Source organism: Thamnophis elegans, chromosome 13, assembly GCF_009769535.1.
Source record: "Thamnophis elegans isolate rThaEle1 chromosome 13, rThaEle1.pri, whole genome shotgun sequence".
NCBI lineage: Eukaryota > Metazoa > Chordata > Lepidosauria > Squamata > Colubridae > Thamnophis > Thamnophis elegans.
The window spans coordinates 3751235-3778682 of NC_045553.1; the positions used below are offsets into that span (position 1 = coordinate 3751235).

General features: G+C 47.6%; 1 protein-coding gene across 2 annotated transcripts; it reads right to left on the reverse strand.

Moving 5' to 3' along the window:
* Nucleotides 1-191: 191 nt before the first annotated feature.
* Nucleotides 192-26948, reverse strand: THOC5 (THO complex 5). Of its 2 annotated transcripts, none has more exons than XM_032229711.1 (20): nucleotides 26849-26948; nucleotides 25630-25853; nucleotides 24958-25101; nucleotides 23676-23789; nucleotides 22135-22232; nucleotides 20653-20799; nucleotides 19225-19339; nucleotides 17466-17598; nucleotides 15695-15772; nucleotides 14415-14455; nucleotides 14059-14158; nucleotides 13070-13178; nucleotides 11047-11148; nucleotides 10206-10302; nucleotides 8855-8969; nucleotides 7292-7395; nucleotides 6945-7032; nucleotides 2901-3016; nucleotides 1302-1492; nucleotides 192-467 (listed from the first exon to the last, which is right to left on the reverse strand). In XM_032229711.1, exons 2-20 carry the CDS (start codon nucleotides 25723-25725, stop codon nucleotides 404-406), a joined length of 2052 nt encoding a protein of 683 aa, XP_032085602.1. In that variant the 5' UTR covers nucleotides 25726-25853; nucleotides 26849-26948; the 3' UTR covers nucleotides 192-403. The 2 variants fall into 2 exon arrangements, with proteins under 2 accessions (XP_032085602.1, XP_032085604.1); XM_032229713.1 differs by having other exon boundaries at nucleotides 25630-25739; nucleotides 26849-26938.
* Nucleotides 26949-27448: the final 500 nt, after the last annotated feature.

The following is a 27448-nucleotide window of genomic DNA, read 5'->3' on the forward strand; positions in this document are numbered from 1 at the left end:
TACACAGATGACTTACTCCCTGGAAACAAATACTGTGTGTGTGTGTGTGTGGGGGGTAAGATACCCCAAAATCCCTCCGGTAAGGTGGCAAATTCAACATTAGAAATTATGTTTGGCCTGGATATCCCCCCCCAAATAAATAAATACCTGGGCAACGCCGGGTTATCGGCTAGTATTTCATAGGTAAGGACTTCAGAGACGCCCTTTACTCAATTTTAATTCCTTCGGAACAATTTCCACAAGAGATGGAGGAATGATGACCGCTTGGCTGTCTTTTCTGGCGCGGCTTCAGCAGGACAAACATTCTGGAATCCATCAGAAACGCATCAGCTCCAGACCCAAAGCAATTCCCTTTGCTTGGGAAGGGTGGCCTAAGTAGGACTCCCAGCGGCTGCGGCTGGGCTCATCGATGGCTGAAGAAGCCTTGGGAGTAGTTGTATTTGAAGGGTTTCAACCGGCTGGGTCCCCTATGGATGAAGGGAGATTTCAAAAGGGAAGAGTCACGGGACACTTAAGAATAAACACTCCATACGGCCCTCGTGCACCGACCGTCCCACAGATATATAAGAAGTTACGTTTGTAAAATGACTAATGTCATCTTTGAAAGTACCGTATTTTTCGAAGTATAAGACGCACCTAGCTTTTGGAGTGGAAAACAAGGGGAAAAAAATCTGCCTCTGCCTCCCAGCAAGTTGCCTCCTTGCACCAAACAGCCCGTTTCCGTTTCAATTTCAGCACAGCCTGATTAGCACAAGCACAGCTGATTGCCAGTTGGACCAGCTTCCCAACGATCAGCTGTTTCAGGCTGCAGGGATTGCCGTGGCCTATTGCCGCCTCCGCGTGCCCAGTTTTCGGCCTCTGCGCGCTCCGTTTTCTGCCCGTTCTGGGTGGGAAGGACTGGGACTAGTGGGAGTCAAATCCGCCCGTTTCCGTTTCAATTTCAGCACAGCCTGATTGGCACAAGCACAACTGATTGTCGGTTGGACCAGCTTCCCAACGATCAGCTGTTTCAGGCTGCAGGGATTGCCGTGGCCTATTGCCGCCTCCGCATGCCCAGTTTTCGGCCTCTGGGCGCTCCGTTTTCTGCCCGTTCTGGGTGGGAAGGACTGGGACTAGTGGGAGTCAAATCCGCAGGGATTCCTTTTATTCCTTTTTTTTTTAACCAAGTTAGAATTCTTTGAGCTGCCATTCCACTTGAGTTATCCCATGTCGAATCATCTGGCGGTGAATTAGCCAGGGCGAGTTGCCCCATTGCCCTTCTGCCAGATCTCCCTGCCCCCCCCCCCCCCCTATTCGCTCACCTGGCCAAACGGAGGCACATTTTCTCCTGTGGAAATTCCTTGGGACCTTCCACGCTATTGTCGTGTGTCTCAGTCTCCAGGTACAAATCCAGGACGACGCAAAGGCGTTGCAACTGGTTGGTGAGGAGTTGGTAGCCCGGTTTTGGCCCGCACAGTTCTTTGTAACAGACGTTGACCTCACTCTCCATGGCCTAAAAAACCGTGCATATATATATAATTTTTTTTTAAAAAATACGAACATCCCATCTTTTCTTGAGCATAGTAAGCCTGTTCATTTTTTCCTCCTAATGTATCTCCTAATGCGAATATAGCAATAGCAATTAGACTTATATACCACTTCATAGGGCTTTCAGCCCTCTCTAAGCGGTTTACAGAGTCAGCATATCGCCCCCACAGTCTGGGTCCTCATTTCACCCACCTCGGAAGGATGGAAGGCTGAGTCAACCTTGAGCCGGTGAGATTAGAACCGCTGAACTGCAGATAACAGTCAGCTGAAGTGGCCTGCAGTACTGCACCCTAACCACTGCGCCACCTCGGCTCTTTTATAATAACAATATTAAGCATAATAATCCTCATCATCATAATACTAACAATGATCATATTGTTTACATCTCTATCTTAACATATTTTCTACTCTTGGTCAGATTTGGGTTCCTAATAGCATCCGAAAGTAAATCAGAGTCCGAGGGAAAGGATTCCTCAATTTATTAAGAGAGCCATGTTGGCACATTTGGGAAAACCCGAATCTGAAAGCTTCCCGGTTTTCCCCACCCAGTTGAAAGTTCAAGATCCTGCCCCCCACACCCACAAGTCCATCCCATCGTCCAATCTCCTACTGCCATGCTGGCAGCTTCCACCCATCCAGTTCCAGTCAGGTGTGGAGACCTTGACTTTCTAAGAAGAATGTTGTTATGGCTACCCATCACCTAACTCCACATAATCCGCCCCTCCCATTTTCCCACAGTAGAAAGTGTGGCAGGCCTGAAACCTAAGAAGAAAAGATGGTTCACTGACAAAAGCGCGCCCGACTAAACTGCGGTGACAAAACCGCGAGTTCTAAACCGCGTCGACGAATGAGCGCTGAATCACGCCGACAACAACGCGCCGACAGAAGCGGGCTGTAAACCTAAACCTAACCCTAAACCTAACGCTAACCCTAACTTAATTTGCGCTTCTGTCGGCGCGCTGTTGTCGGCGTGTTGATGACGTCGCGGTTTTAGCGTCGCGGTTTTGTCAGCGTGCTTTTGTCGTGCGTGCATTTGTCGGGTCACGGAAAAGATAGCTTGGAGGTCTGACACTCTTTTTCAACCTCCATTTTTATTCTCTAACCATTGATAAAATAATTCTCATTATCAAATAATATTCCGTTTGTTCTTTTTCCTTAATCGCCAGCATTTATCTGTTCGTTTCTGCACGTTCTAATATTTTCCTAATCACCTTTTCATCGGCAGGGATCTCTTCCCTTTCCCAATGTTGTGCAAATACAATTCTAGCTTGCTGTTACTGCATGAATAATTAAATACATTTAACCTAGGCCACTTCCGGGTGGACTTCCAACTCCCAGAATCCCCCAGCCCCGTTCCCCTGTCTCGGACCTACCCGAATGTTGTCATCATTCATGCTGGTTTTCTCCCCTTTCCAGTTCAAGCAAAGGCTGAAGACGGGCGGGATGGAGGAATATCCGGGGTTCAACACTACGGAGGCCTGGAGCTTGGCTGCAGCCGAGATGGAAGCAAGAACTCTGTTTAGCAAGGATGCCTCTTTGACACGTAACTACACTTTCCAGCAGAAACAAACCAACAAGTATTTGCTATCCCAAAGCTCGGAGGAGACCCTGCTGGTGTTCTCGCTGAAGTTGGCGAGAATGAAATTTGGGGGGGGCTGCAGATTTGTTGGAGGGGGTTGAAATTTTTAAGAGAGGGTGTGCTCCCACAACCTCCCAGGAATCTGTACACTCAGGAATCTCAGCTCAGCCCCCAGTCTTTTTTTAAAAAAAAACATATTTTTATTTCCATTTTCATAACAATCACATGTATACTATACATAGCCAGTATCATATAGTATTAAATAATGATTACATCAGTTCCTCTTGTCCTCAACGCCCCAAAAAGATTAACACCCATTATTAGCTCTTCTACTCTCCATACACCTTTTTCTTCTACCTCTCTCTTACTTCCTATCTTCCCTCCATCTTCCTTTCCTACTCTACTTCCCCTTCCTTTCTCCTTCTCCTCTCTCTACATTCCACTCCTCCTTATCCTCATCCTCCTCATCTTCCCCCCTTACCCTCTCTCCTATCCCTCTCTTCCCACCTTTCTTCTCCCTTCTGCTTCCCACTCTTCTTCTCATTGGTGTATTTCCGCTTCCATACTACTCTACTTCCCCTTCCTTTCTCCTTCTACTCTCTCCCCTTACCACTCCTCCTTATACACCTCATCTTCCCCCTTCACCCTCTCTTCCTATCCCTCTCTTCCCATCTTTCTTCTCTCCTCTACTTCCCACTCTTCCTCTAATTCACTTGGCGTGTTTCAGCATCTGAGCAAAATCCCTTTTGTGTTGATGGTATTTATAATTCCATTTCAATATACATAAAAAAGAAAAAATAGCAGTATACATGTACAATCATCCAACATCCTTCCTCCAACTTAGTAAACTCCACTCCCTCCCACCCTCACCCCAACCTTCCCTCACTCTGACTTCCCAGAACCAATACAAGGTATAAATCTTTAACAAAAACAGTTTAAGATATACTTAAGAGAAAACGTAGAAAGTTAATAACATCTTTGAATTGATCTTAGCTCCTCCTTGCTAGGCTAACTATAAACAATTTGTATCGTTTCTGATCTTAGTCATAAACTATCTGAAATTTCCTAGACCCATATTTATTTTGAATATAGTCAATCCATTTTTCCCAGTCTCGTTTATATCTCTCGTTTGAATTATCCTTGAGATATGCAACTATTTTAGCCATCTCTGCTAAGTTTGTGATATTCAATATCCATTCCTAGATAGTAAACAAATCTTCCTTCTTCCAGTATTGCGCCACCAACAATCTAGCTGCAGTTATCAAATGCAAAGTCAAGTTAATCTCTACTACTGTACAGTCAGTGATTATACATAACAGAGAATAGGTGGGGTTTTTTTTTGAGAGAGAGCATTTTACATAATCCATCATATTTTTGTCCAGAATACCTTAACCATTTTATAAATCTACCATGTAATTAATATTAATGTTTTTTTCCCAACCCGTAGCAAGGCATTCCCCAAAGCATGACCTTTAAAGTTCTCATCCACCTCTTTATTATACAGCAAACAAGCAGCCATATACCAAACCAAACCCTTCAATACTGAGCACTCCATTTCCTGCTAAATTAATCCAATCGCTTAACATTCCATATTAGAGATTTAGTTACCATCATTAGCCCCCTGAAACTTTTTAATAGCCATCTGAACCTCTTGAAATTTAACCTTTGGCCTAGCTCCTCCCACTGTTTCTGATGTAACACCTGTATGCTCCTGAATGGTGGCTTGTGTACGTTGTTTTCTTAATTCCTGTTCCATTCGTCTGGTAACCACGCGGTCTTGTCTTTGTTCTTTAGCTTCTTGTACCTCTGAAAGAACAAGTTGATCCCCCCTTGTTAAAACTTGAGTGGCTTGCTTTCCATCATATCCTTCTTGTTCTCTTTGTCTAGATCTAGAGGAAGAGGGTTGTCCACCCTTCAGTACGTTGGTGTAGAAATCTTGAGCTTTCCATACTGTATTGAGGTGATGTCTTTTTCCAAGATAGCTAAATGCGATGCCGGTTGGTGTGTCCCATCTAAACTGTATCTGGCGATTTTTGAGCTCTTCCACTAGAAAGGCATAGTCTTTCCTAGATCTCAGCATTTTAGGTGGTATCTCCTTCAAGACAGTCACCTCCCGACCCCGGATTTGAAGCTTATTTTTGTAGGATTCCTGTAATATCATATTTCTCACATCTCTAGCGGCAAAATAGGTCACTATATCTCTTGGTAATTGTTTTTGTTTTGCCAGCAAGGAATTAACGCGATAAACCTTTTCGATTTGCCAGTCAAGATTCCCTCCTGACCTTCCCGCCATCAGGTCGAAGGCTTCAGAGAGAGTCTGTTTCAGGTTCTCTTGTGTATTTTCAGGGAGGCCCCTTATCCTTAAAGCAAATTCCATTTGCCTATACTGTAGCATTATGATTTCATTGTCTGCATTGCTAACCTTTTGCTGGACCGCCTCCATTTTCGTTGTCAAGTTTGTATTAGCGTCACTAAGTTTTTCTAACTTTTCTTCAAGGGCCTGTGCATAACCAACTATTGAATTCAGAGCCGTCACCAAGTCCCTTCTAATCATTTGGTTACATGTCATAAGTTTTTCAGACATCTGTTTGTGAGCAATGGCCTAATCTGTCTGTCAGGTTTCCGAAAAGATGTCCTAAATCTCTTCCTTAAGTTTTGCTTCTATCGTAACAGCATGATTTTTTAACGCATCGATTAATTCCTTCTACAGAATTTCCCTTGTCAGGGGGTCCCCTGCAGATGTAGAAGGGAGTGATGATTGTATTTTAGCAGAAGGCGCTGGTGAATTTCCGGCACTTTTCGATGCGGGGGGGGGGGGGGAGCCCCAAGTCTTAAGACAGCTGGAAAATGGGCTGTGGGGTGTCTAAATGAAGTACAGGTGGTATTCTAACCCAGGCTTCCTGAGACAGTAAAAACCACACACTTAGACCCCCAAACCCTATTTTTATTTCAGCGGCTGTGAGTTGTGTTCATTCACAGCCCGTAATGAGTCACAAATATTTTGTAAAGAGTCCGACAGAAGTCTGCCAAAGTCTTTTGGGATAAGACTGATAAGCACTCGCCTTTATCTCCCTTGAAACACTGCCAGAGACCGAATTGCCAATTGGTTTTGCAAGGCCACGTGGAGCACAGAGTCAAAACGGAGTTTCAGAGTTTAAACTGACCACAAAGAACCAAGTTGCTTCCTGCAAAGGCTCACATCCATTTGCTCCTCTTTTATGCCTTATGGGAGGGGCCAGTCATCTCCAAGCCTTACTCCCGAGTCGCTCCTTTTGTCTTAACAGTTCTTGCCTTCTGGCAGCTCTGTGCATGAACACACTGGGAACAGGCTCCCCCTGTTCCTCTGCCTTGCTGATGTCAGACTCCAGAGGCAGCACATAACTCCCAGACGGCCCTGGCCCCCTCTCTGCCTCCGATGCAGAGCCCTCGTCCGAGCCTTCCCTTCCCCAGACTCCAGGACTGGCCCAGGTTCCTCCCCAACCTCCTCACTGTTTGACTCTGCGGCCGGCTTCGTTTTTTGCTCCTCGGTTGTCTCTCCTGCGTCTTTCCCTTCTTCCTCCCAAGTTGCTTCTCACAGCCCATTACAGAATCCAGTTTCGGTTTCATAAGGATCGAACTGGGGACCCCGTTTGATTGCTGAAGATCGGGGTCTCCAGAGGACCCAACCACTGCACCCCACTCCCCCTTTAGCAGACATGTTTTGTGGCATATCATCCTTTGCTGCACCGGGGAAGAAATGTTCTGTTTTTCTCTTCCCTGAAGTAACAACCACTAGGCATCTCCTCAACCTCTCAGTTGGGGGGGAGAGGAACCCACAGGAGAAAAGACGCAAACTCACCCGTGCCTCTCTCGATCAGTGCCAAGTAATAGAGGTGAGTATCTTCAGCCAAACCAGACTCAACCACGTCTTTAGTGTAAGGCAGCTCCTAGAGGGAGGAAAAAGCAGAATGTTCTGGTTTGCTGGCGGCCTGCGGAGCTGGCAGCAGATTCAGGCAGTGAGGAGGGTTGGGGAGGAACCTGGGCCAGTCCTGGAGGCTGGGGAAGGCTCTGAGGAGGGGCTCCCTTCGCCAATGTCTCGCTTAGCATAAATTTCGGGGTTCCGTTGTGGTCATCAAGTCGAGGGCGATTTGTGCTTGTCTATTTTTCCCGCGGAAGAAAAGGCTACTTCTAAAGGAAGCTACTTACCATGTAATCTTCGTACGTGAGGGACATCCACTTCACCAAATGCGACACAATCTTGGCGGGGAAGAGATGCTGAGACTCAGGGGAGACAGGCAGAATGCCATGTTCTGGAGGCAACAAGATAAGGAGATAAGGGGCCCCTCCTAGAAGACAATTCTTGCAAAAGGACCAAATAGAAGCTTCCTTCTTTAGTCCCCGAGGACCATCCTGCTTTTCTACACCAAGAGTAATGTAAAGACTTGGGGACTTCAACTCCAAGAATTCCTCAGCCAGCCTTCCTGCATTGGGTAGGACAGGCGTTTCCCAACCTTGGTGACTCTAAGTGCTGTGGACTTCAACTCCCAGAATTCCTCGGCCAGCCATCCTGCTTTGAGTCGGATCTCAGATTACTACAGCAGGCTTGGGAGGTATACACTTCATTGGTGAATGTGATTTATGACACAGACTGAGTGGAGGAGAGAAATAGGGGCAAAGTTCAGCCGTAACTTAAGGGAGGTCAGATCTGACTGCAATGGGGTATTTGCCGAAATGGTGTTTCTAATAAATGACTACATGGCCTAGGACCCGGATATCTGCAAGACCGCCTCCTGCCACATACCTCCCAACGGCCGATAAGATCTCACAGGTTGGTCCTTCTCCGGGTGCCGTTGAACGGACAATGCCGGCTGACAACCCCTCGGGGGAGGGCCTTCTCTGTAGCTACTCTGGCCCTGTGGAACGATCTACCCGCAGAGATCCTGACCCTTCCCACTCTCTCGGCCTTCCGAAAAGCCACTAAAACCTGGCTATTCCGGCAGGCATGGGGCTGTTGACCTCATGAATGAGGTCCAGCCCCACCTAGATTGAGTGTATGGTGTGTTGCTTTTAAATCTGTTTTCTTTTTCCCTATTTTTAACTTTTTATCTTTTTAGTCTTGTACTTTGTAAGCCACCCAGAGTCCTACGGGATTGGGCGGCATATAAATTTATTAAATTACAATTACAAATTACTGGTTTCCTTTTGAAACTTGACTCTAGACTCATGAGTTATTTAGGGCATCTTTTCGGAAACCTGACAGCCAGAGTAGGCCATTTCTCACATTTTTCAGCAACTTGGGGGGGGGGGGGGAGGAGAATAAAAAGAAGTGCCAGCGAAGATAATTGGGGCATTGAACGGAGGTGGACCCGGTTAATGGACAGAGAACTATAAAAAAAGAGAAAGGACTTCATTTTTATATAGGTCTCCAAACTCGGCAACTTTTAAGACTTCTGAACTTCAACTCCCAGAATTCCTCAGCCAGCCTCCCAGGAATTCTGGGAGTTGAAGTCCACAAGTTTCAAAGTTACCAAGTTTGGAGACCCCTGCGTTATTTTATTGATTCCTTTACTGGGCGGGAAGGGACCTTAGAGGTCTTCTAATCCAACCTTCTAGGCCTGAGACTTTTATTGCACCCTGGACAAATGACCTATACGGGGAGCATAGACCTGTGGATTTCAACTCCCAGAATTCCCCAGCAAATGTCCTATATGGGGAGCATACAACTCCCCCCCCCTTTGCTAAGAGAACGGGACGGTGCCAAGGACTCACCGAGGGAAGCAAACTGCTTGTGAAGGGCCAGGCGCGACTCCAACCTCGTTTTGAGCAGTTTCATGGTCCTCTCCATGTGGCTAGCACTCAGTGAGTTATCGGCGACCACAGGATTCTGTATGACAAGATAAAACACCCTTACAGGAGGTCCTCATTCAGCGACAGCCTTGTTTACCGCGGTCCAGCAAAGCTAAGGGAAGCTGAAGTTAAGATCAGAAGCCTAGTTTTGCCCTCTTTTTACGACTTCTCCTGCCCGCGTTAAGTGAATCATTGCGGTTCGTTAAGTGAATAGCCCGGTTGTTAACTGAATCTTGCTCGTCAGGTCTCCAAAGTTTTATCATGTGATGCTGGGAAACCGCAAAGGTCGTAAATCTGACCCGGTTGCCAAGGGTCTGGATTTGAATCACGGGGATGGTGCAATGGTCGTAAGTGTGGAAAACGGTCATAAAACACCTTTTTCAGTGCTGTGGTAGCTTTGAACAGTCACTAAACTAACTATTGTTAAATCAGGGACATCTGTACAGGACATCCCTTGGTTGATCAGGATCAGACCTGGTTAATATTTGAATGAGAGGCCATTGTGAGTCCAACTTGACCTGGAAGATTTCAGTGGCTCCTCTGCACAGATTTCACATCAATCACTTGGGTACAAATGTATGCACAAAACACAACACACACATCTGCCCTTTTGTTGATGGCATCTGTTGTGGCCCACCAGATTCAGACAGTGAGGAGGGTTGGGGAGGAACCTGGGCCAGTCCTGGAGTCTCGGGAAGGCTCGGATGAGGGGTCTGTGTCGGAGGCAGAGAGGGGTGCCAGAGCCGTCTGACAGTTATCAGCTGCCTTCAAAGTCGGACATCAGTGAGGCAGAAGAACAGCTGGAGCCTGTTCCCAGTGTGCGCATGCACAGAGTTGCCAGACGAAGGGAAAGCTAAAGAACAGGGGTTGACTTGGGAGTAAGGCCACAGGTGGACGGTGAATGGCCCCTCCCAGAGGGAATAAAAGAGGAGCGACAGGGGAGTGGAGTTTGCAGGAGACAATTAGTTCGCTTCATTGGTTCGTGACTCTCCGAGACTCCTTGCCAAGTTCTGCAGAGATCGGCCTGGCAGCTCTCCAAGCCACATAAGGTCTGTGACCATAAATTCTCCCTTGAAAGACTTTGCCGGATGTGAATGAGCAGAATTCACAGTCAATTGATCAAAGGGGTTTTTGTGGGGACCAGGAGTTGGCTTCAGGCTCTCGGGGAGCCTCGGTTGGAACAGCATCAATTGATCTTGGTCTTGTGGGGGGATTAAAAAGGAACCACTGAATTTCGGAAAAGAGCTTTCGGGAGGCATCCGTCTACACCTACCTGGGGTTGGTCCTTGGGGAAGTGCAAGCCCCCCAGTTTTTGCACCCATACGTATGGATGGCCCAGTTCAGGCACGTAGTCGTTCAGGGTCAGGATGCTGGAAAGGGGAAGAGAAGAAGGGATGAGGACAATCAACAATCAGAAGACTGCAATGCATATTTTTAAAAGAAAGTTAAGATATGTCATACATTTAAAAAAGAGATACCGTATTTTTCGTAGCATAAGACGCAGCTTATACTCATTTTCCTGCAAAAATGGGGGCGTTTTTGTCTTCCCCCAGCCCTGCTGAAGTCTGCAGAGTGCTTCTCGGAGCCGGGGAGGACAAAAACATTTTTTTCTTACTTACCTCTTTGAAATCTTGGTGCATCTTATACACCCGTGCGTCTTATAGTCCGAAAAATACGGTAGTTTCCATCGCACTGTGGTAGCCATCTTGGCGAGTTTGCCCATACAGGAAGTCCTTGATTTACGATCACCACTGAGCCCAACATTCTGTGCTAAGCCAGATAGTTGTTGAGTTTTGTGCCGTTTTACGACCTTTCCTGCCACGGTTGTTAAGTGAATCAGGCTTCCCCGGTGACTTGACTTGCCAGAAAGTTGCAAAGGGGGAATCACAGGACCCATGGTACACTGCAACCGTCATAAACAGCAGCCAGTTGCCCCGCGACTGAATTTTGAACCCGCATGGCCGTGGGGATAGGGCCGCGGTCGTAAGTGTGAAAACGGACACAGCTCATTTTTAAGCGTGCGATTGTCCCTAGACAAATGGATATAAAATATCCAGGACTACCTGCCCCATTGGGGTAATACCGGCAGCCCCATCCCTCCCTCCTGGGCTTACCCCACTTTGTCGAACTGGAACTGGTTGGCGGGGTTTGGGGTCCTCTTTCCGTGGTCCCCAGGATAGAGGCAGCTCAGAAGAGAATCGGGGCACAGCAGGTCCCTAGGGAAAAAAAATCCAGGAGGGGGAAGAAAAGGAGTCAGTCAATCTCGGGGTGACTCTGCGGCTGCCCGTCAGTTCAAATTCTGCCTGAATTGAGGGAGCAGGGAAGCCTTCCTGCTGTCTAGGTTCCGATAGATGCCCTAATTAACTCATGGGTTTCAAGCCAAGTTTCAAGAGAAAACCAGTTACCGTATTTTTCAGAGTATAAGACGCACCAATTTTTTAAAAAAAAGGTTTTGCACTCTGCAGACCTTCTTTGTAAAAAAAAAGGGGGGGCATGCATAGCCTTTAGGAGGCTTGTAGAGTGCTCCTGGGGGCTGCCCCCCCAAAACGGCCCATTTTTCGCTCATTTCAGCTCTCCCCAGCCCCCAGGAGCACTCTGGAAGCCTCCTAAAGGCAATGCACGGCCATTTTTGCGAAGGGAGAGGGGTTTCTGGAGGCCAAAAATGCTGTATTCAGTGTATAAGATGCACCCAGATTTTCACCCTCTTATTTGAGGGGAAAAGGTGCGTCTTATACTCTGAAAAATACGGTATTTATTAAGAGCAGCATGTCGGCATCTACTCGAGGGAAGTCAACTCTGCCGCACATAATTTATGGCTCAACTTTAAAAATTAAAGTTTTTTATTTTCATACAAATAACCACGTGTACCATTACATAACCAATACTATTTTGCATTATTCAATATTATGTCAATTCATCTTGCCATCAACCCCCAAAGACTATCATTGGCTCTTCTCTCTATACACCATATTTATTCTTGCCTCTTCTCCCTTTCTCCTCCTCCCTACCTCCTTTCTTCCCTCTGTCATTCAACAGCTCAACTTTGACCCTCTTGCCCCCTCCCCCTCCTCTCAGTCTGTGTCATAAATCACATTCTCCAACAAGGTGGGCTATAGAAATCCATGCCTCACAAGCCAACTTTGGCAATCTGAGATCCAACCCTGGAAGAATGTATGCGTGGAATGTGCTTCCCCCCTTGCGGCTCATAGCAATTCGAGAGCAGACTAGAAATCCTTTGCCAGTTGACACCTGAGTCATCAGCAGTTTCACACCCCAAATCCAGGCAGAAGGGACACATGTCAGCCTGTCACACCTGCTAGCCACCTTTCAGGTTTCAGGCCTGCCACACTTTCTACTGTGGGAAAGTGGGAGGGGGAAATTATATGGAGTTGGGTGATATGTAGCCATAACAACATTCTTCTTAGAAAGCTAAGGTCATCTTTGTCTCTGCACCTGACCGGAACTGGATGGGTGGAAGCTGCCAGCATGGCAGTGGAAGATTGGACCATGTGATGGGCTTGTGGGTGTGGAGGGGCAAGATCTTGAACTTTCAACTGGGTAGGGAAAACCGGGAAGCTTTCAGATTCGGGTTTTCCCAGATGTGCCAACATGGCTTTCTTAATAAACTGGAACTTTGAGCAATCCTTTGCCTTGGACTCTGGTTTCATTTGGGACAATCCCTTAGGTCGCAGGGGCTGCCATTTGGACGGGGACCATGCTGCACCAGGACCTACCAGCTGGCCCGCGTGTCACCGCCTGCCCGCCGCACCAGGAACCACCAGCTGGGTGGTGCGGCCACGGTTTGTGCCGGAAGCCACACCTGCACGCTGCACAGCGTAGGAACTCTGGAGGCCACGGAGAACTTACCGAGCTGTGCGGCGGCCCTGATACGTTTCCCTGCTATTGCTAGGAGCCTCCCAAGGCCGGATCGGTGGCGGAGCCTGCGCAGGGCATTCGCAGTGTGCCCAGCCTACCAGGAGCTGCAATGTCATCACTGAAGGACACCACGTGAGAGGTGGCGTCTTTTGACATGAAAAGCTGGTAGCCACAACGATTCAACAGCTATCCTGTTCTCTCCTCCCATGTTGTCTTCTAGCCACCTCGAGTTTCTCAGCAGATTCCCCCGTGACAGCTCACCCAGCGCTGATGGGCACGGTCATCTCCGTCGCTGCGGTCATCTTGGCCTTGACGGTCAGGACGTTGAGGTTCATCAAGTAGTAAAAGGTCAGGAACAGCAAACTGCCATCTGCAAGGACACACAGCCGGGGTCACTCTCCCAAGCACAGAAAGGGTGTGGGTGTGGGGGCGTGTTTGTCTGTTTGCGTGTTTCAGTTCTCCAGAGTGGAGTCCCAGCACACATCCTCATTGCTAAAGGAAGAGACTCCAGGAAGGAAAATGTCAGTCCTTTGAGGAATTCTGGGAGTTGAAGTCCACAAGTCTTACAGTGGCCAAATTTGGAGACCACCCTGATCTACACTATTGCAGCCCACATGGTCATCATTATATTGTTTGGGATTAGAGTATGAAAGCCAAGGAAATGATCAAACAAAGGGAGAGGAAGTGAGTCCATGCTTTCTAATATTAAGGGCCCTGTAGTATGGTCAAAGACATGAAGATGGTAGCCATGATGGTACAATCTAAATTCCCAAAATCCATTGCAGCTGCCAACTTGACTTTGTTAGCCATACTCTGTTGGGCCTTGATGATGAATGCTGCTTTTATTACTGGAGTGAAACTAGAAACGAACTGCCTTGTAATCCAATAACTCAACGCAACAACTCAACCCAGCTTTACTCAACCCAACCCAACCCAGCTTAACTCAACCCAACCTAACTCAACTTCTCAACCCAACCCAACTGAACCCAACCCAACTTAACACAACCTAACCTAGCCCAGTCCAACTAAACTCAATTCAACGTCTCAACCCAACCCAACTTAACCCAACCCAACCTAACTCAACTTCTCAACTCAACTCAGCCCAACTCAATTTAACTCAACCTGACTTTTCAGTTCAATTCCACCCTACTCAACTCAACTCAACCCAACCTAACCCAAATCAACTCAACTCCCAGATTGGGATCACAAAGTGGCAATAAAAATCAATAACCCCTTTGGTTTTCTCCTACCTTTGCACTTCAGGTTGATGGTGACGGACAGAGGGTGCTTCTTCAACATCTCTTTCCGCTTGTCATCCAGCTGCACCCCCAAAGTTGGCCGCCGGCGTTTCTGCAGTGGGGGAGAAAGAAAACCAAAACGTGTTTAATTGCATAAGCAGAGATACTGTAGCACATCCTGCACAGAGTTTAGGGTTGGACTAGATGTCCTCTAAGATTCCTTCCAGCGCTACCAATCTGATTTTTTGGCTTCCATGGGTTAATTAAAAGGGACACCCCCAAACAGGAATATGTTAAGAGGTTCAGGCAGGAGTTGTTGGCAACCCTCCTGTTCTCAGCTTTGGCCCCCTGCCATCACCAATCCTCACCGTAGTCTGCTCCTCCTCGACGTCGGAATCGCTCTCGTCATCTGGGAATACAAAACAAAACATTAGAAGAGAAAAACTTGGCAGATTGAACATCTCAAAAGCCTGTGTGGTTTGCCAGTCACGATGTAAAAAAGATGTGGAGACTCTAGAAAGAGTGCAGAGAAGAGCAAGAAAGAAGATTAGGGACTGGAGGATAAAACACATGAAGAACAGTTGCTGGAACTGGGGATGTCTAGTTTGGTGAAAAGAAGAACTGGGGGTGACATGGTAGCAGTGTTCTAGTATTTGAGGGGCTGCCCCAAAGAAGAGGGAGTCAAGCTATTCTCCAAAGCACTTGAGGGCAGAACAAGAAGCAATGGGTGGAAACTAATCAAGGAGAGAAGCAACTTAAAACTAAGGAGAAATTTCCTGACAGTTAGAACAATTAATCAATGGAACAATTTGCCTCCAGAAGTTGTGAATGCTCCAACACCGGAAGTTTTTAAGAAGATGTTGGATAGCCATTTGTCTGAAACGGTATAGGGTTTCCTGCCTAGGCAGGGGGTTGGACTAGAAGACCTCCAAGGTCCCTTCCAACTCTGTTATTCTATTCTATTTCATTATTTCTATTTCATTATTTCTATTTCTATTTCTATTCTATTTCTATTCTATTTCTATTCTATTTCTATTCTATTTCTATTCTATTTCTATTCTATTTCTATTTCTATTATTTCTATTTCTATTATTTCTATTTCTATTCTATTGCTATTGCTATTGCTATTTCTATTGCTATTTCTATTGCTATTTCTATTGCTATTTCTATTCTATTTCTATTTCTGCTGGGCTTGGATAATAGCTATTTTGAATTACTGTAATTGCTTGTAAGCAGAGAATTTTAGGGGTGAAAATACCCACCCCAAAATTGGATTTGGCTGATCTGCCAAGGCGCTTATCTGCAAGGATACAGATGGCCCTCAGCTTACGATCATAGAGCCCTATGACTCTGCTAAGTGAAACATCTGTCCATTTGGCCCACTTTACGACCTTTCTTGCCACAGTCGTTCAGCGAACCACTGCCGTCGTTAAGCCAGTCACAGGGCTGGGACAGCGACTGTCATAAATATGAGCCAGTTGCCGAGCATCTGAATTTGGACCACGGGGATGATGGAACGGACGGTAAGAGTGAAAAACGGCCGGTGTGACTTTCAACTGTTACTAAACGAATGGTTTTAAGTTGGGGACTAGCTGGAATAACCAACCCTCTAGCCGGTACCCTCAGAACCAGCAACGCCGGCACTTACCCTGGGAGTCTTCCGGAGGTTTGCAAAGGGCTTTGGCTTCGTCCACGTTTCCTTCGATCGCCACCGCCAGCTTCTTATCTGGGGGAAGAGAAAAACGCCTGTGATCCTCTTTCTTGCAAAGACCCTGGGAAGGTTTAACCTGCCCACCTTCTGAAAGGGGGAAACCGTTGGGCCACGAGTTGGTCTGTGCAGCCCAGGCTGTTCAATGGCTCTCCCTGGGCCTCTCCTATACCTGCCCCTAATGCTCCCTTTCCATCGGCAGCTGAAGATGCAACTCGGGAGAATCGATTGGTAAATCTGCATTATTCAGAGAACCTTCATGGTCGTGGTTTTTTTTTTTTTTTTACTGTGGACACACATTGTTGCCTGCTCTCAAAAGTGTACGTATACATAACATACATACAGACATGTTATCTATCTATCTATCTATCTATCTATCTATCTATCTATCTATCTATCATCTATCTATCATCTATCCAACTATCTTATCTATCTCTATCCATCTATCAACTATCCATATAATCTACCCATCCATCTATATCTATCCATCTTTCCATCTAATCTATCTATCCATCCATTTTTATATTCATCTATCTAGCTTTATACCTAATCCATCTCTCTGTCCGTCCATCCATCCATCCATCCATCCATCCATCCATCCATCCATCCAGTCTGTCATCTACCTATCTACCTATCACCTCTCTTATTCATCCACGTTATCTACCTAGGTCTGTCTGTCCGTCCATCCTATCTATCTATCTATCATCTCCATCTATCAACTATCCATATAATCTACCCATTCATCCATCTATATCTATCAATCTATCTATCCATCTAATCTATCTATCCATCCATTTTTATATCCATCTATCTAGCTTTATACCTAATCCATCTCTCTGTCCGTCCATCCATCCATCCATCCATCCATCCATCCATCCATCCATCCAGTCCGTCATCTACCTATCTACCTATCACCTCTCTCATTCATCCACGTTATCTACAAACATCTGTCTGTCCGTCCATCCTATCTATTTAATCTATCTATCTATCTATCTATCTATCTATCTATCTATCTATCTATCTATCTATCATCTATCTATCTACTGTCTATCTGTCTGTCTGTCTGTCTATCTATCTATCCATCCCTCCATCCATTTTTATATCATCTATCTAGCTTTATATCTAATCCATCAATCTGTCCATTCAGTCATCTACCTATCATCTCTCTCTCATCCATCCATCTACATTATCTAGCTACGTCTGTCTGTCTATCCATCCATCCTGTCTCCTTCCTACCTACCTACCTACCTAACCTACCTACCTAACCTACCTACCTAACCTACCTAATCATCTATCTTATGTATCTAATCTATTTATCTATTAATCCATTATATATCTTCTATCAATCATCTCTCTCATATTAACTACCATCTTTCTCCCATCACACAGAGAGAGAGAGAGGGAGAGAGAGAGACAGAGGGAGAGTCCTCGACGTATAACAATTCATTTAGTGACCCCATGTGCTTTGTAAACCCCCCCCCATCTGAGCCCTAACCTAGAAATCTGTTTACACACCCAGCCTAGGAATCCTGGAGAAGAAACGGAAGTCAACCAGGTGGCCCCCCATGCGGTGGCTGCACCTCCATTTAAGCTTTGGCCTTCAGCCAGAGCTGCAAAGAGCGATCGGAGCCTACGTTTCCTTCAGTGAGGGATGGGGGGTAGGGGGGGGGAGTAGGGAACCTTCAAAGCTGGCCAACTCTGGACTACTCACCACAGGCCTGGCCGTAGGCACTGGCTTGGACAAAGAGGACGTAGAGCGGGGGTGGGAGATGCCTGGCTGTTTCGTATTGCTTGTGAACTTGGTCGAAAGGCATGGCAAAGTATTCCTGGACTGGAAGAGAGGCCTGGGAGGAAAAAACAGGAAGGGAAAAAAGAAAAGAAAAAAAAGGTCAGCTTGCAGGGGTTATCAGTAGGGAGTGGTTGGAAAATAAAAAATAAAAAGTGAAAAGGGAGGGCAAATCAACTATTTTATACAAGTTGAGTCGCAGGCGGCATGGGGAATTCATGGGAAAGTTTCCAAGTTGCCCACCCTCTACTAAACTAGAACGGTCCAGTTTCCCACCTGCCATAAGCTCAAAACAAACTTGTTGTGGCCCACTGGCCCCTCCAGCAGCCGAATCAGAGGAGGAGGAAAGGTGTCAGAGTCAGCATCAAGGCAACCTATGAGCTCTGAGGTAGGATGGAACTGGCAGGGAGAGAGAGAGAGAGAGAGGGAGGGAGGGAGAGACAGGGAGGGAGAGGGGGAGAGAGGGGGGGCGGAGCCTCGGTTGTCCTTCTGCCCTCAGGTGGAGAGTCAACAGACCCCAGGTGTGGAGGTGGCTGATGAGGAAGAGGAGGAACAGCTGGGTCCAGTGCCTGATGTGCAGATGCGTAGAAGGCAGAGGAGAGGAGAGCAGTGGAAATCTATGGGCCGGTCCATGGGACAGAAGAATCACTGCTGCTAATGGAGCCCCACCCTAGCTCTGGGGATAAAAGGCAGGGAGCGGAGATGAATAGATGTGGCAGAGGAGAGGAAAGCAGTGGAAATCTATGGGCCGGTTCTTGGGATGGAAGAGCTACCGTTGCTAGCAAAGCCCCACCCTAGCTCTGGAGATAAAAGTGGAGCTAAATAGATGTGGCAGAGGAGAGGAGAGCAGTGGAAATCTATGGGCCGGTCCTTGGGACAAAAGAATCACTGCTACAAACGAAGCCCCACCCTAGCTCTGGAGATAAAAGGCAGGAAGTAGAGATAAATAGATGTGGCAGAGGAGAGGAGAGCAGTGGAAATCTATGGGCCGGTCCTTGGGACGGAAGAGCCACCGCTGCTAGCGAAGCCCCACCCTAGCTCTGAGGATAAAAGTGAAGCTAAATAGATGAGGCAGAGAGGAAAGGAGAGCAGTGGAAATCTATGGGCTGGTCCTTGGGATGGAAGAGCCACTGCTGCTAGCTAAGCCCCACGCTAGCTCTGGGGATAAAAGGCAGGAAGTGGAGATAAATAGATGTGGCAGAGGAGAGGAAAGCAGTGGAAATCTATGGGCCGGTCCTTGAGATGGAAGAGCCACTGTTGCTAGCAAAGCCCCACCCTAGCTCTAGGGATAAAAGTGGAGATAAATAGATGTGGCAGAGGAGAGGAGAGCAGTGGAAATCTATGGGTTGGTCCTTGGGATGGAAGAGCCACTGTTGCTAGCAAAGCCCCACCCTAGCTCTGGGGATAAAAGGCAGGGGGCGGAATAGGTGTGGCAGACAACTATTCATCTCCCTGCCGGCCGGACTTGTTAGCCTGCAGTGAGACAGATACTTTTTTGCAGAGGTTCCTAATAAAGGAATCACTGATTTAACTTCAGAGGATCTGTTGTGTTTGGGCAGCTGGGTCAGGGCACAAACCAAGCCAAGTTATGCGATAGGGATGCAGATTTGATTTGATTTGATTTTAAATAACCGATTCAGAATCAACAGGATGATATAAAGGCTTGTTGGATAAAGGACCATACCTGCATGATGCTGTTCAGCCGAGGCTGGAGATTGCTCAGGTATTCCTTCTTCACTTCTATCTCTTTCAGGATCTTCTCTTTGTTGGCTAAACTTTCTTCGTACTTCTCTGCCAGCCTGTGTAAAAAAAAAGAGACACACAGTTTATGACGGTTATAAACAGAATTAACATCAAGGGTCCTGCGTTCAGTTTTGTTCGTCACCATGTAGAAAAGATGTGGAGACTCTAGAAAGGGTGGAGAGAAGAGCAACAAAGAGGATGAGGGGACTGGAGGCTAAAACATATGAAGAACGGTTGCAGGAACTGGGTATGTCTAGTTTAATGAAAAGAAGAACTAGGGGAGACATGATAGCAGTCTTCCAATATCTCAGGGGTTGCCACAAAGAAGAGGGAGTCCAGCTATTCTCCAAGGCACCTGAGGGTAGAACAAGAAGCAATGGGGGGAAACTAATCAAGGAGAGAAGCAACTTAGAACTGAGGAGAAATTTCCTGACAGTGAGAAAAATTAATCAGTGGAACAGAAGTTGCCTCCAGAAGTTGTGAATGCTCCAACACTGGAAGTCTTTAAGAAGATGTTGGATAGCCATTTGTCTGAAATGGTATATGGTTTCCTGCCTGCGCAGGGGGTTGGACTAGAAGACCTCCAAGGTCCCTTCCAACTCTGCTATTGTATTGTATTGTATTGTATTGTATTGTATTGTAATCAAGGGGATAAGCAACTTAGAACTGAGGAGAAATTTCCTGACAGTTAGAACAATTAATCAGTGGAACAGAAGTTGCCTCCAGAAGTTGTGAATGCTCCAATGCTGGAGGTTTTTAAGAAGATGTTGGATAACCATTTGTCTGAAATGGTATATGGTTTCCTGCCTGGGCAGGGGGTTGGACTAGAAGACCTCCAAGGTCCCTTCCAACTCTGCTATTGTATTGTATTGTATTGTAATCAAGGGGATAAGCAACTTAGAATTAGGGAGAAATTTCCTGACAGTGAGAACAATTAATCAGTGGAAGGACTTGCCTCCAGAAGTTGTGCTCCAACACTGGAAGTTTTTAAGAAGATGTTGGATAACCATTTGTATGCAGTGGTGTAGGGTTTCCTGTCTAAGCAGGAGGTTGGACTAGAAGACCTCAAAGGTCCCTTCCAACCCTGCTATTGTATTGTTTTGTATCAAGTGTCCCTAGGTGGCTTATTACAGAAAATGAAGAACACAATATAAAACATTGAAACAGAGTAAAGTTATCACCATGAAAAGGACATTAAAAGGCAGCTGAGGAAGGAGCAACCTGCAGCAGAGTGGAAGTGGGATCGTCTCTTCATCCACCAGCCCTCCCCAGTACGACACACGCCCATTAGGGGGTTCCGGAGGGCGGGAGCCGCCACAGAAAAGGCCCTGCTTCCTTCTCGCCGGGGGGGGGGGGCTGCCCTACTCACCGTTTGCGCTGCTCCAGTTCCCAGTCGAGGCGGGAGAGGGTCTGCTCGTGCGGGTCGCTGAGGGTAATGTCCGATTTGCTGATATCTGGAGGGGCTTCCTTATAAAACTCGTCCACGCTCACCAGTTCGATCTCCTCGTGCTTAGATCTGCGCCAAGGGGCAGAAAGGAGATGGCTGGCTTAAAAAAAAAACCGTGTTTCCCTCCTCAAGAGATACAGGAAAGGGTGAAAACAGTGCTTACCGACAACTGTGGGTGGGTGGGTGGATATCCATGTATTCGTCCACCCACCCACCCACCTGTACGTCTGTCCATCCATTACGAAAGGAATAACATTTAGACTTATATACCGCTTCATAGTGTTTTACAGCCCTCTCTAAGCGGTTTACAGAGTCAGCCTTTTACCCCCAAACAATCTGGGTCCTCATTTGACCCACCTTGGAAGAATGGAAGGCTGAGTCAACCTTGAGATGGATAGATAGGTAGATAGAAGATGGATGGATGGAAGGAAGGAAGGAAGGGAGGGAGGGAGGGGAAAAGGAAGAGCAAAGGAATAATAACAGCACTTAGACTTATATACCTCTTCACAGTCCTTTCCTGCCCTCTCTAAGCGCTTTACAGAGTCAGCCTCTTTCCCTCAACGATCTGGGTCCTCATTTGACCCACCTCGGAAGGAGGGAAGGCTGAGTCAACCTTGAGCCAGTCAGGATCGAACTCCTGGCAGAGGGCAGAGTTAGCCTGCGATACTGCTTTCTAACTACTACACAGGAAGGAAGGAAGGAAGGAAGGAAGAAAGGGAAGATGGGAAGGAAGGAAGGAAAAAGAGAAATAGCAATAGCAGATTTATATACCTCTTCACAATGCTTTCCAGCCCTCTCTAAGCGGTTTACAGAGTCAGCCTCTTTCCCCCAACAATCTGAGTCATCCTTTTACCCACCTCAGATGGAGGGAAGGCTGAGTCAACCAGAAGGAAGGAAGGAAGGAAGGAAGGAAGGAAGGAAGGAAGGAAGGAAGGAAGGAAGGGAGTCCTCTCTAAGTCAGCCTCTTTCCCCTAACAATCTGGGTCCTCATTTGACCCACCTCGGAAAGAGGGAAGGCTGAGTCAACCTTTGAGCAGAGTTAGTTTTCAATACTGCATTCTAACCATTGTATAGGAAGAAAGGAAGGAAGAAAGGAAGGAAGGAAGGACAATAACAGTAACAATAGCACTTAGACATATACTGCTTTATAGTGCTTTTACAGCCCTCTCTAAGCGGTTTACAGAGTCAGCCTCTTGCCCCCAACAATCTGGGTTCTCATTTGACCCACCTCGGAAGGACGGAAGGCTGAGTCAACCTTGAGCCGGTCAGGATCGAAACTGCCAAAGTGCTGGCAGCCGGCAAAAGAAGCCGCCTGCAATACCGCATTCTAATCACTGGCGGCTCTTTTTATCTTCAACCTTAAAACCGTCCACCCTGTCGCCTTCCACCCCCTGGCGGACTTACTTGAACTCCAAACACTTGGTGATCTCCTTCTGCAAATGCATCACTTCGTAGAGCAAGTTTTGGAGCTGGAGATGATAAGCATCGACTTTCTGTTTCGCCTGCATCCACAACAGAAAGAGAGGCCGAAGTCGCCACATTAGGGATAGTCAAGAAGAGGCTTTCTCTGACCTCTTAGGTGCTGGCCCAGAGAGGTGGGAGGGAGGGAGGGAGGGGGGCAGAAGGGATGGTTTGTTTGTTTTTTAGAAAGGTTTTTATTTTTATTGCATATTTTAAACGACGGGCCCTTCGTCTCTTTGACGTCTTCTCTTTTTTTTTTCCCCTTGGTGTAAATATGTTTTATTTCCATTTCATTTCGTACAGTCACATATATACTGTGCATAAATGGGGCATATAACATTGAACAATAAACACAGCACTCCCTCTTGTCAACAATACCCCCCAAAATACAAACCCAATATACCACTTCGACCCACCATACACCCTTTCTTTCGCCCCCCTCCAACTTTCGTTCTTCCTTCCAGCATTCCCCTCTACCCTACTTCCCTTCCCCCTCTATCACTCCTCTCTCCCAATACACTCCCTCCCTTCCTTCTCCTCCTCCCTCCAATCCTCTCTCCCACCCTCTCTCCCCCTCTTTCTTCTTTCCCTCTACTCCTCCCTTCGGTGTATTTCTACTATCTATCAATATATTCAGCTTGTCCTATTTTTACACTAAAATTAAAGAGCAACAGTATACAAATGCAATCATGTTACTTTAAAATCTAATCTTTGACGTCTTCTCTTATGCATAATTCATTCGACATCGTATTTCCATTTCCAATTCCAGCCATCTTATTTCCCTTCCCTATTTTCCAATTTAAATTTAGTTTCTTCTCCAATCGATAAACATAAATACCCCCATTTGCCCCTCCGGGTTAACCAAATGTTAACCTTTTCATTTCAGTCTATTTTTCTGTTTTACTATAGATAACGCAAAGCCTCACGTTTAATTTTGCACAATGAAACATTTCCCCTTAGTTAAATTATCCACAATTAATAGCATTAATCTATTTCCCTGACATCGTATTAACTATGTACCATTGACAATGTTAATATATTTCATCTTATTCTACTAGTAAATCCTCTTCCTCCTTTCCTAACCATTTTCTCTTTTTCTCTCAGAAATTTCCCTTCTTTTATAGTCTCTTCTTTCCATTCATTCACCTAATTTTTTCTTTGTCTTTATCATTTCTACATTTTTTTCTTCCCAATCTTTCTTCTCTCTTTTAATTCTATTGTTTTGGTAACTTTCCCCAGTTTTTTTTCACCCATTATTCCGACCTTTATAGAAGGGATGGTTTGGTGGGAGGAGTAGGCGCATGCTCAGATGAAGGAGGCTGCACCAGTGTGATGATGCCTGCACGAGAGGGCTGGGCATGTGCCCACATGCGCAGGCACCATCCAGCTACTGGCACAAGGCCCAGGTTGCCACCCCTCCCGCAGTCCCAGGGTGGTTGATTTATTCCACCCTTCCCTGCGTCTTCTCCTAGACTTGGCCGCACCTCGTGAGTCTGGTCCCTCCCTTTCTTCAGCCGAATGTGAGCCAGGCGGTTGAGCTTCTTCAGCGTCATGAAGTGGACGCAGCTCTGGATCCGTCGCTCTTCGATCTCCGCGGCCTGGAAAACAGAACGGGGCGTGGGTTTATTCACCAGGTCCTGTTGCGTGGATTTCGGAAGCTCAGGGCACCCTATGGACGAACGGAGAGAGAGAGACAGAGAGAGAGAGAGAAAGAGAGAGTATGGGAGAGAGACGGGGATGGGGAGGGAGAGGGGGAGAGGGAGGGAGGGAGAGAGAGAGAGAAAGAGGGAGAGAGAAAGGCGACAGGGATTGTTTGGGTGGTTGGAGTGGGTTCGAAACTGGATTGCTCCAATGGGAATATGGTTCCCCATCCAGAATGCAAAATACTGAGACCCCTTAAGTGTCAACTGGGTGTGTTTGTGTGTGAGAGAGAGGGAGGGGGGAAAGAAAGAAAGGAAGGAGAGAGGGAGAAGGAGAGGGGGTAAGGAGGGAGGAAAGAGAGGGATGAGAGAAAGGGAGGAGAGAGAAGAGCAAGGGAGGAAAGAGAGAGAGAGAGAGGAGAAAGGGAGGGAGGAAAGAAAGAGGGAGAATGAAAGAGATAGATAAGGAGGGAGGGAGGGAAGAGAGAGGGAGAAGAGGGAGGGAGGAAAGAGAGAGGGAGGAGTGAGAGGGAGGGAAAGAGGAAGGAAGGAAAGAGGGGAGAGAAGAGCGAGGGTGGAAAGAGAGACGGAGAAGAGAGAGAGAGGGAGGTAAGGAGGGAGGAGAGAGAGGGAGGCAGAGAACTTTGAATTTTGCCAAAAATTCTCATAGGTGGTCCTTGATTTATAACAGTCCGTTGAACGACTGTTCAAAGCTACGATGGCACTGGAAAAAAGAGACTTATGACCATTTTTCACCGTTGCGACCTTTTGTAGCTTCCCCGGGACTGTGTGATCAAAATCCCGGTGCCTGGTTCATATTTATGACCGTTGCTGCGTTCCCAAGTTTGCTCAATTCCCCTTTTCCCAACCATTCGGATGAGCAAAGTAGGGGGGGGGGGGAGCCAGATGGAAACACTTTTCACCCCCGTTCCCAACTTATCGATTGCGTTGATCCACTTAACTTGCTGCAGCCAGAAAGATTCGTAGCGAGGGCCACGCGAAGACTGAACTCGCTTAGCAACATAAACCTTGGGCTCAGTTGTGACCGTACGCCGAGGACTACCCCGTATTTCCCGGGGGGGGTGGGTGGGTGGGTGGCTGTTTGATGACACCCAGAGTGACTTACGCTGTCCTTGTGTCCTTTGCTCTTCAGTTCCTGGATCTCTGCCATCAGCCTCTGGAGATCTTGGCACGTCTGCTTGTACAATTCGTAATCTCGGCTGGGGTCTCGCAGTTCCACCTCGGCCTCCTCGCTGTAGTACCTGGCATCCTACGGAGAGGAACGGAGGAGGAAGGGGTGAGGGGCGCTGACCTCGGCAGGCGGTTGTCACTTCGACGCAACAGCCGCAGAGGAAAATGCCTCGGTCCGGTCTTACAGCATCGTTCTACCGCCGTGATCGCGAGCTGCAGGGGGCACACCAGCTATCAGCTCTCCACCGCACATGCGTGCACTGGCCAACCAATTTTCGTCCTTCCGGACGGCTGGGAGGGGACTTCTGGTTGGCTCGTTGGCGGCCGTTTTTTGCACTCCGCAGGCATCAGGAAAGCCTCTGGAGCCTGGGGAGGGGTCGTAGCGCATGCGCAGGATTGACTTGGTGTGGGCCCACGCACCCAATTGTGGCACGCCATTAAGAAAAAGATTAACCGTCACTGTTCTACCGTGTTTCCCCCCAAAATAAAACAGGGTCTTATTTTCTTTTGAACACCCCCCCCCCAAAAAGGTTCAGCAACAGATTCCTCCACCCCGAAAAAACCCGCCAGGTTTTTTTTTTGCAAGGACGCCTCCTGCACGCTTTACCTGATCCACGTCCGATCTGCTCCGCTTGCCTTCCTGCGGCCCGCCATCCATGCGAATGACCTTGGGCTTCCGCTTCTTGCTGGATTCGGAGGACATGACCTCGGGCTTCCCTCGGGGGGGGGGAGGAGGAGGAGAAGGCGGGAACCGGTGGGCGGAGGAGCAATCGAGCCAAGTTGTTCTGACGTTTAGATTTTTTTCTTTTAAGCCGCCTTTTGGGTGTCAGACTTTTTATAGAAGTAAAAAATTGTAAAGAAAACAAGAAATAAAGAGGATGAGATCTGCCCAAAGTCACCCAGTCGGCTTTCATGCCTAAAATGGAGCTAGAACTCATCGTCTCCTGGTGACCCAAAGCCACCCAACTGGCTCTATACGCCCAAGGCGGGACTAGGACTCCCAGTCTCCTGGTGATTGGCCCAAAGCCACCCAATAGGCTTTATATGCCTAAGGTGGGACTAGAACTCCCAGTCTCCTGGTGATTGGCCCAAAGCCACCCAATAGGCTTTATACGCCTAAGGTGGGACTAGAACTCCCAGTCTCCTGGTGATTGGCCCAAAGTCACCCAGTTGGCTTTATATGCCTAAGGCGGGACTAGAACTCCCAGTCTCCAGGTGATTGGCCCAGTCACCCAATTGGCTTTATACGCCTAAGGCGGGACTAGAACTCCCAGTCGCCTGGTGATTGGCCCAAAGCCACCTAATTGGCTTTATACGCCTAAGGTGGTACTAGAACTCCCAGTCTCCCGGTGATTGGCCCAGTCACCCAATTGGCTTTATATGCCTAAGGCGGGACTAGAACTCCCAGTCTCCTGGTGATTGGCCCAAAGCCACCCAATTGGCTTTATACGCCTAAGGTGCTACTAGAACTCCCAGTCTCCCGGTGATTGGCCCAGTCACCCGATTGGCTTTATATGCCTAAGGCGGGACTAGAACTCCCAGTCTCCTGGTGATTGGCCCAAAGCCACCCAATTGGCTTTATACGCCTAAGGCGGGACTAGAACTCCCAGTCTTCACTATTACACCAAATTGGTTGTCTACGAAACTGATAACTTGGCCGAGTTCACCGCAGCGATTCTCCCTTTAGCGCTTCCCGCTGGGAAACGCCCTCTGCACATGGTCAGAGGACCCCCCCCCCCCGGTCAGAGGGCCAGCCGAGCCCAGCGCATCTCGAGGCCACTCTACCGGCCTCCAGCGGCCTCTCCAGCCCGAGAAAGCGGTCTCACCTCCGCCGAGGCTCTTCTGCCACCGCTCGTAACTGCGACCAGAAAGGCCCACCCGGAAGTAGATCCCCAGTGGAGATTCCCGGCGAGCGGCTAGAGCGTCGCGTCGGCTCTCTTCCGCTCCTATTGAAAGAAAACAGGACCAGTGGGATTTCCGACCAACGCCTAGAGCGCCGCGTCGACTCTCTTCCGCTCCTAAGTGGTAGAAAACAGGACCAGTGGGATTTCCGACCAACGACTAGAGAGCGTCTCGTCCACTATCTTCCGCTCCTAGTGGTAGAAAACAGGACCAGTGGGATTTCCGACCAACGGCTAGAGTGCCGCGTCAACTGTCTTCCGCTCCTAGCGGTGGAAACCTGAAGCAGTGGGATTCCCCGCGAGCGGCGAGAGCGTCGCCTCGGCTCTCTTCCGCCCCTGGTGGTAGAGAACGGGACAGGCGGTTTGGTGGTTGCTTCTGTTGGTGCCTCTTTGAAGGAATGGATGATCTGCTGTTATATCTGTTTTATGTGGTTATTTTGTTTCAAGCGAGCCCGGAGTTTTAAACATGCGTTAAATAAATTCTGAAATTTTCAGCCAGGAATCACGGATGGAAGCTGAACAAGG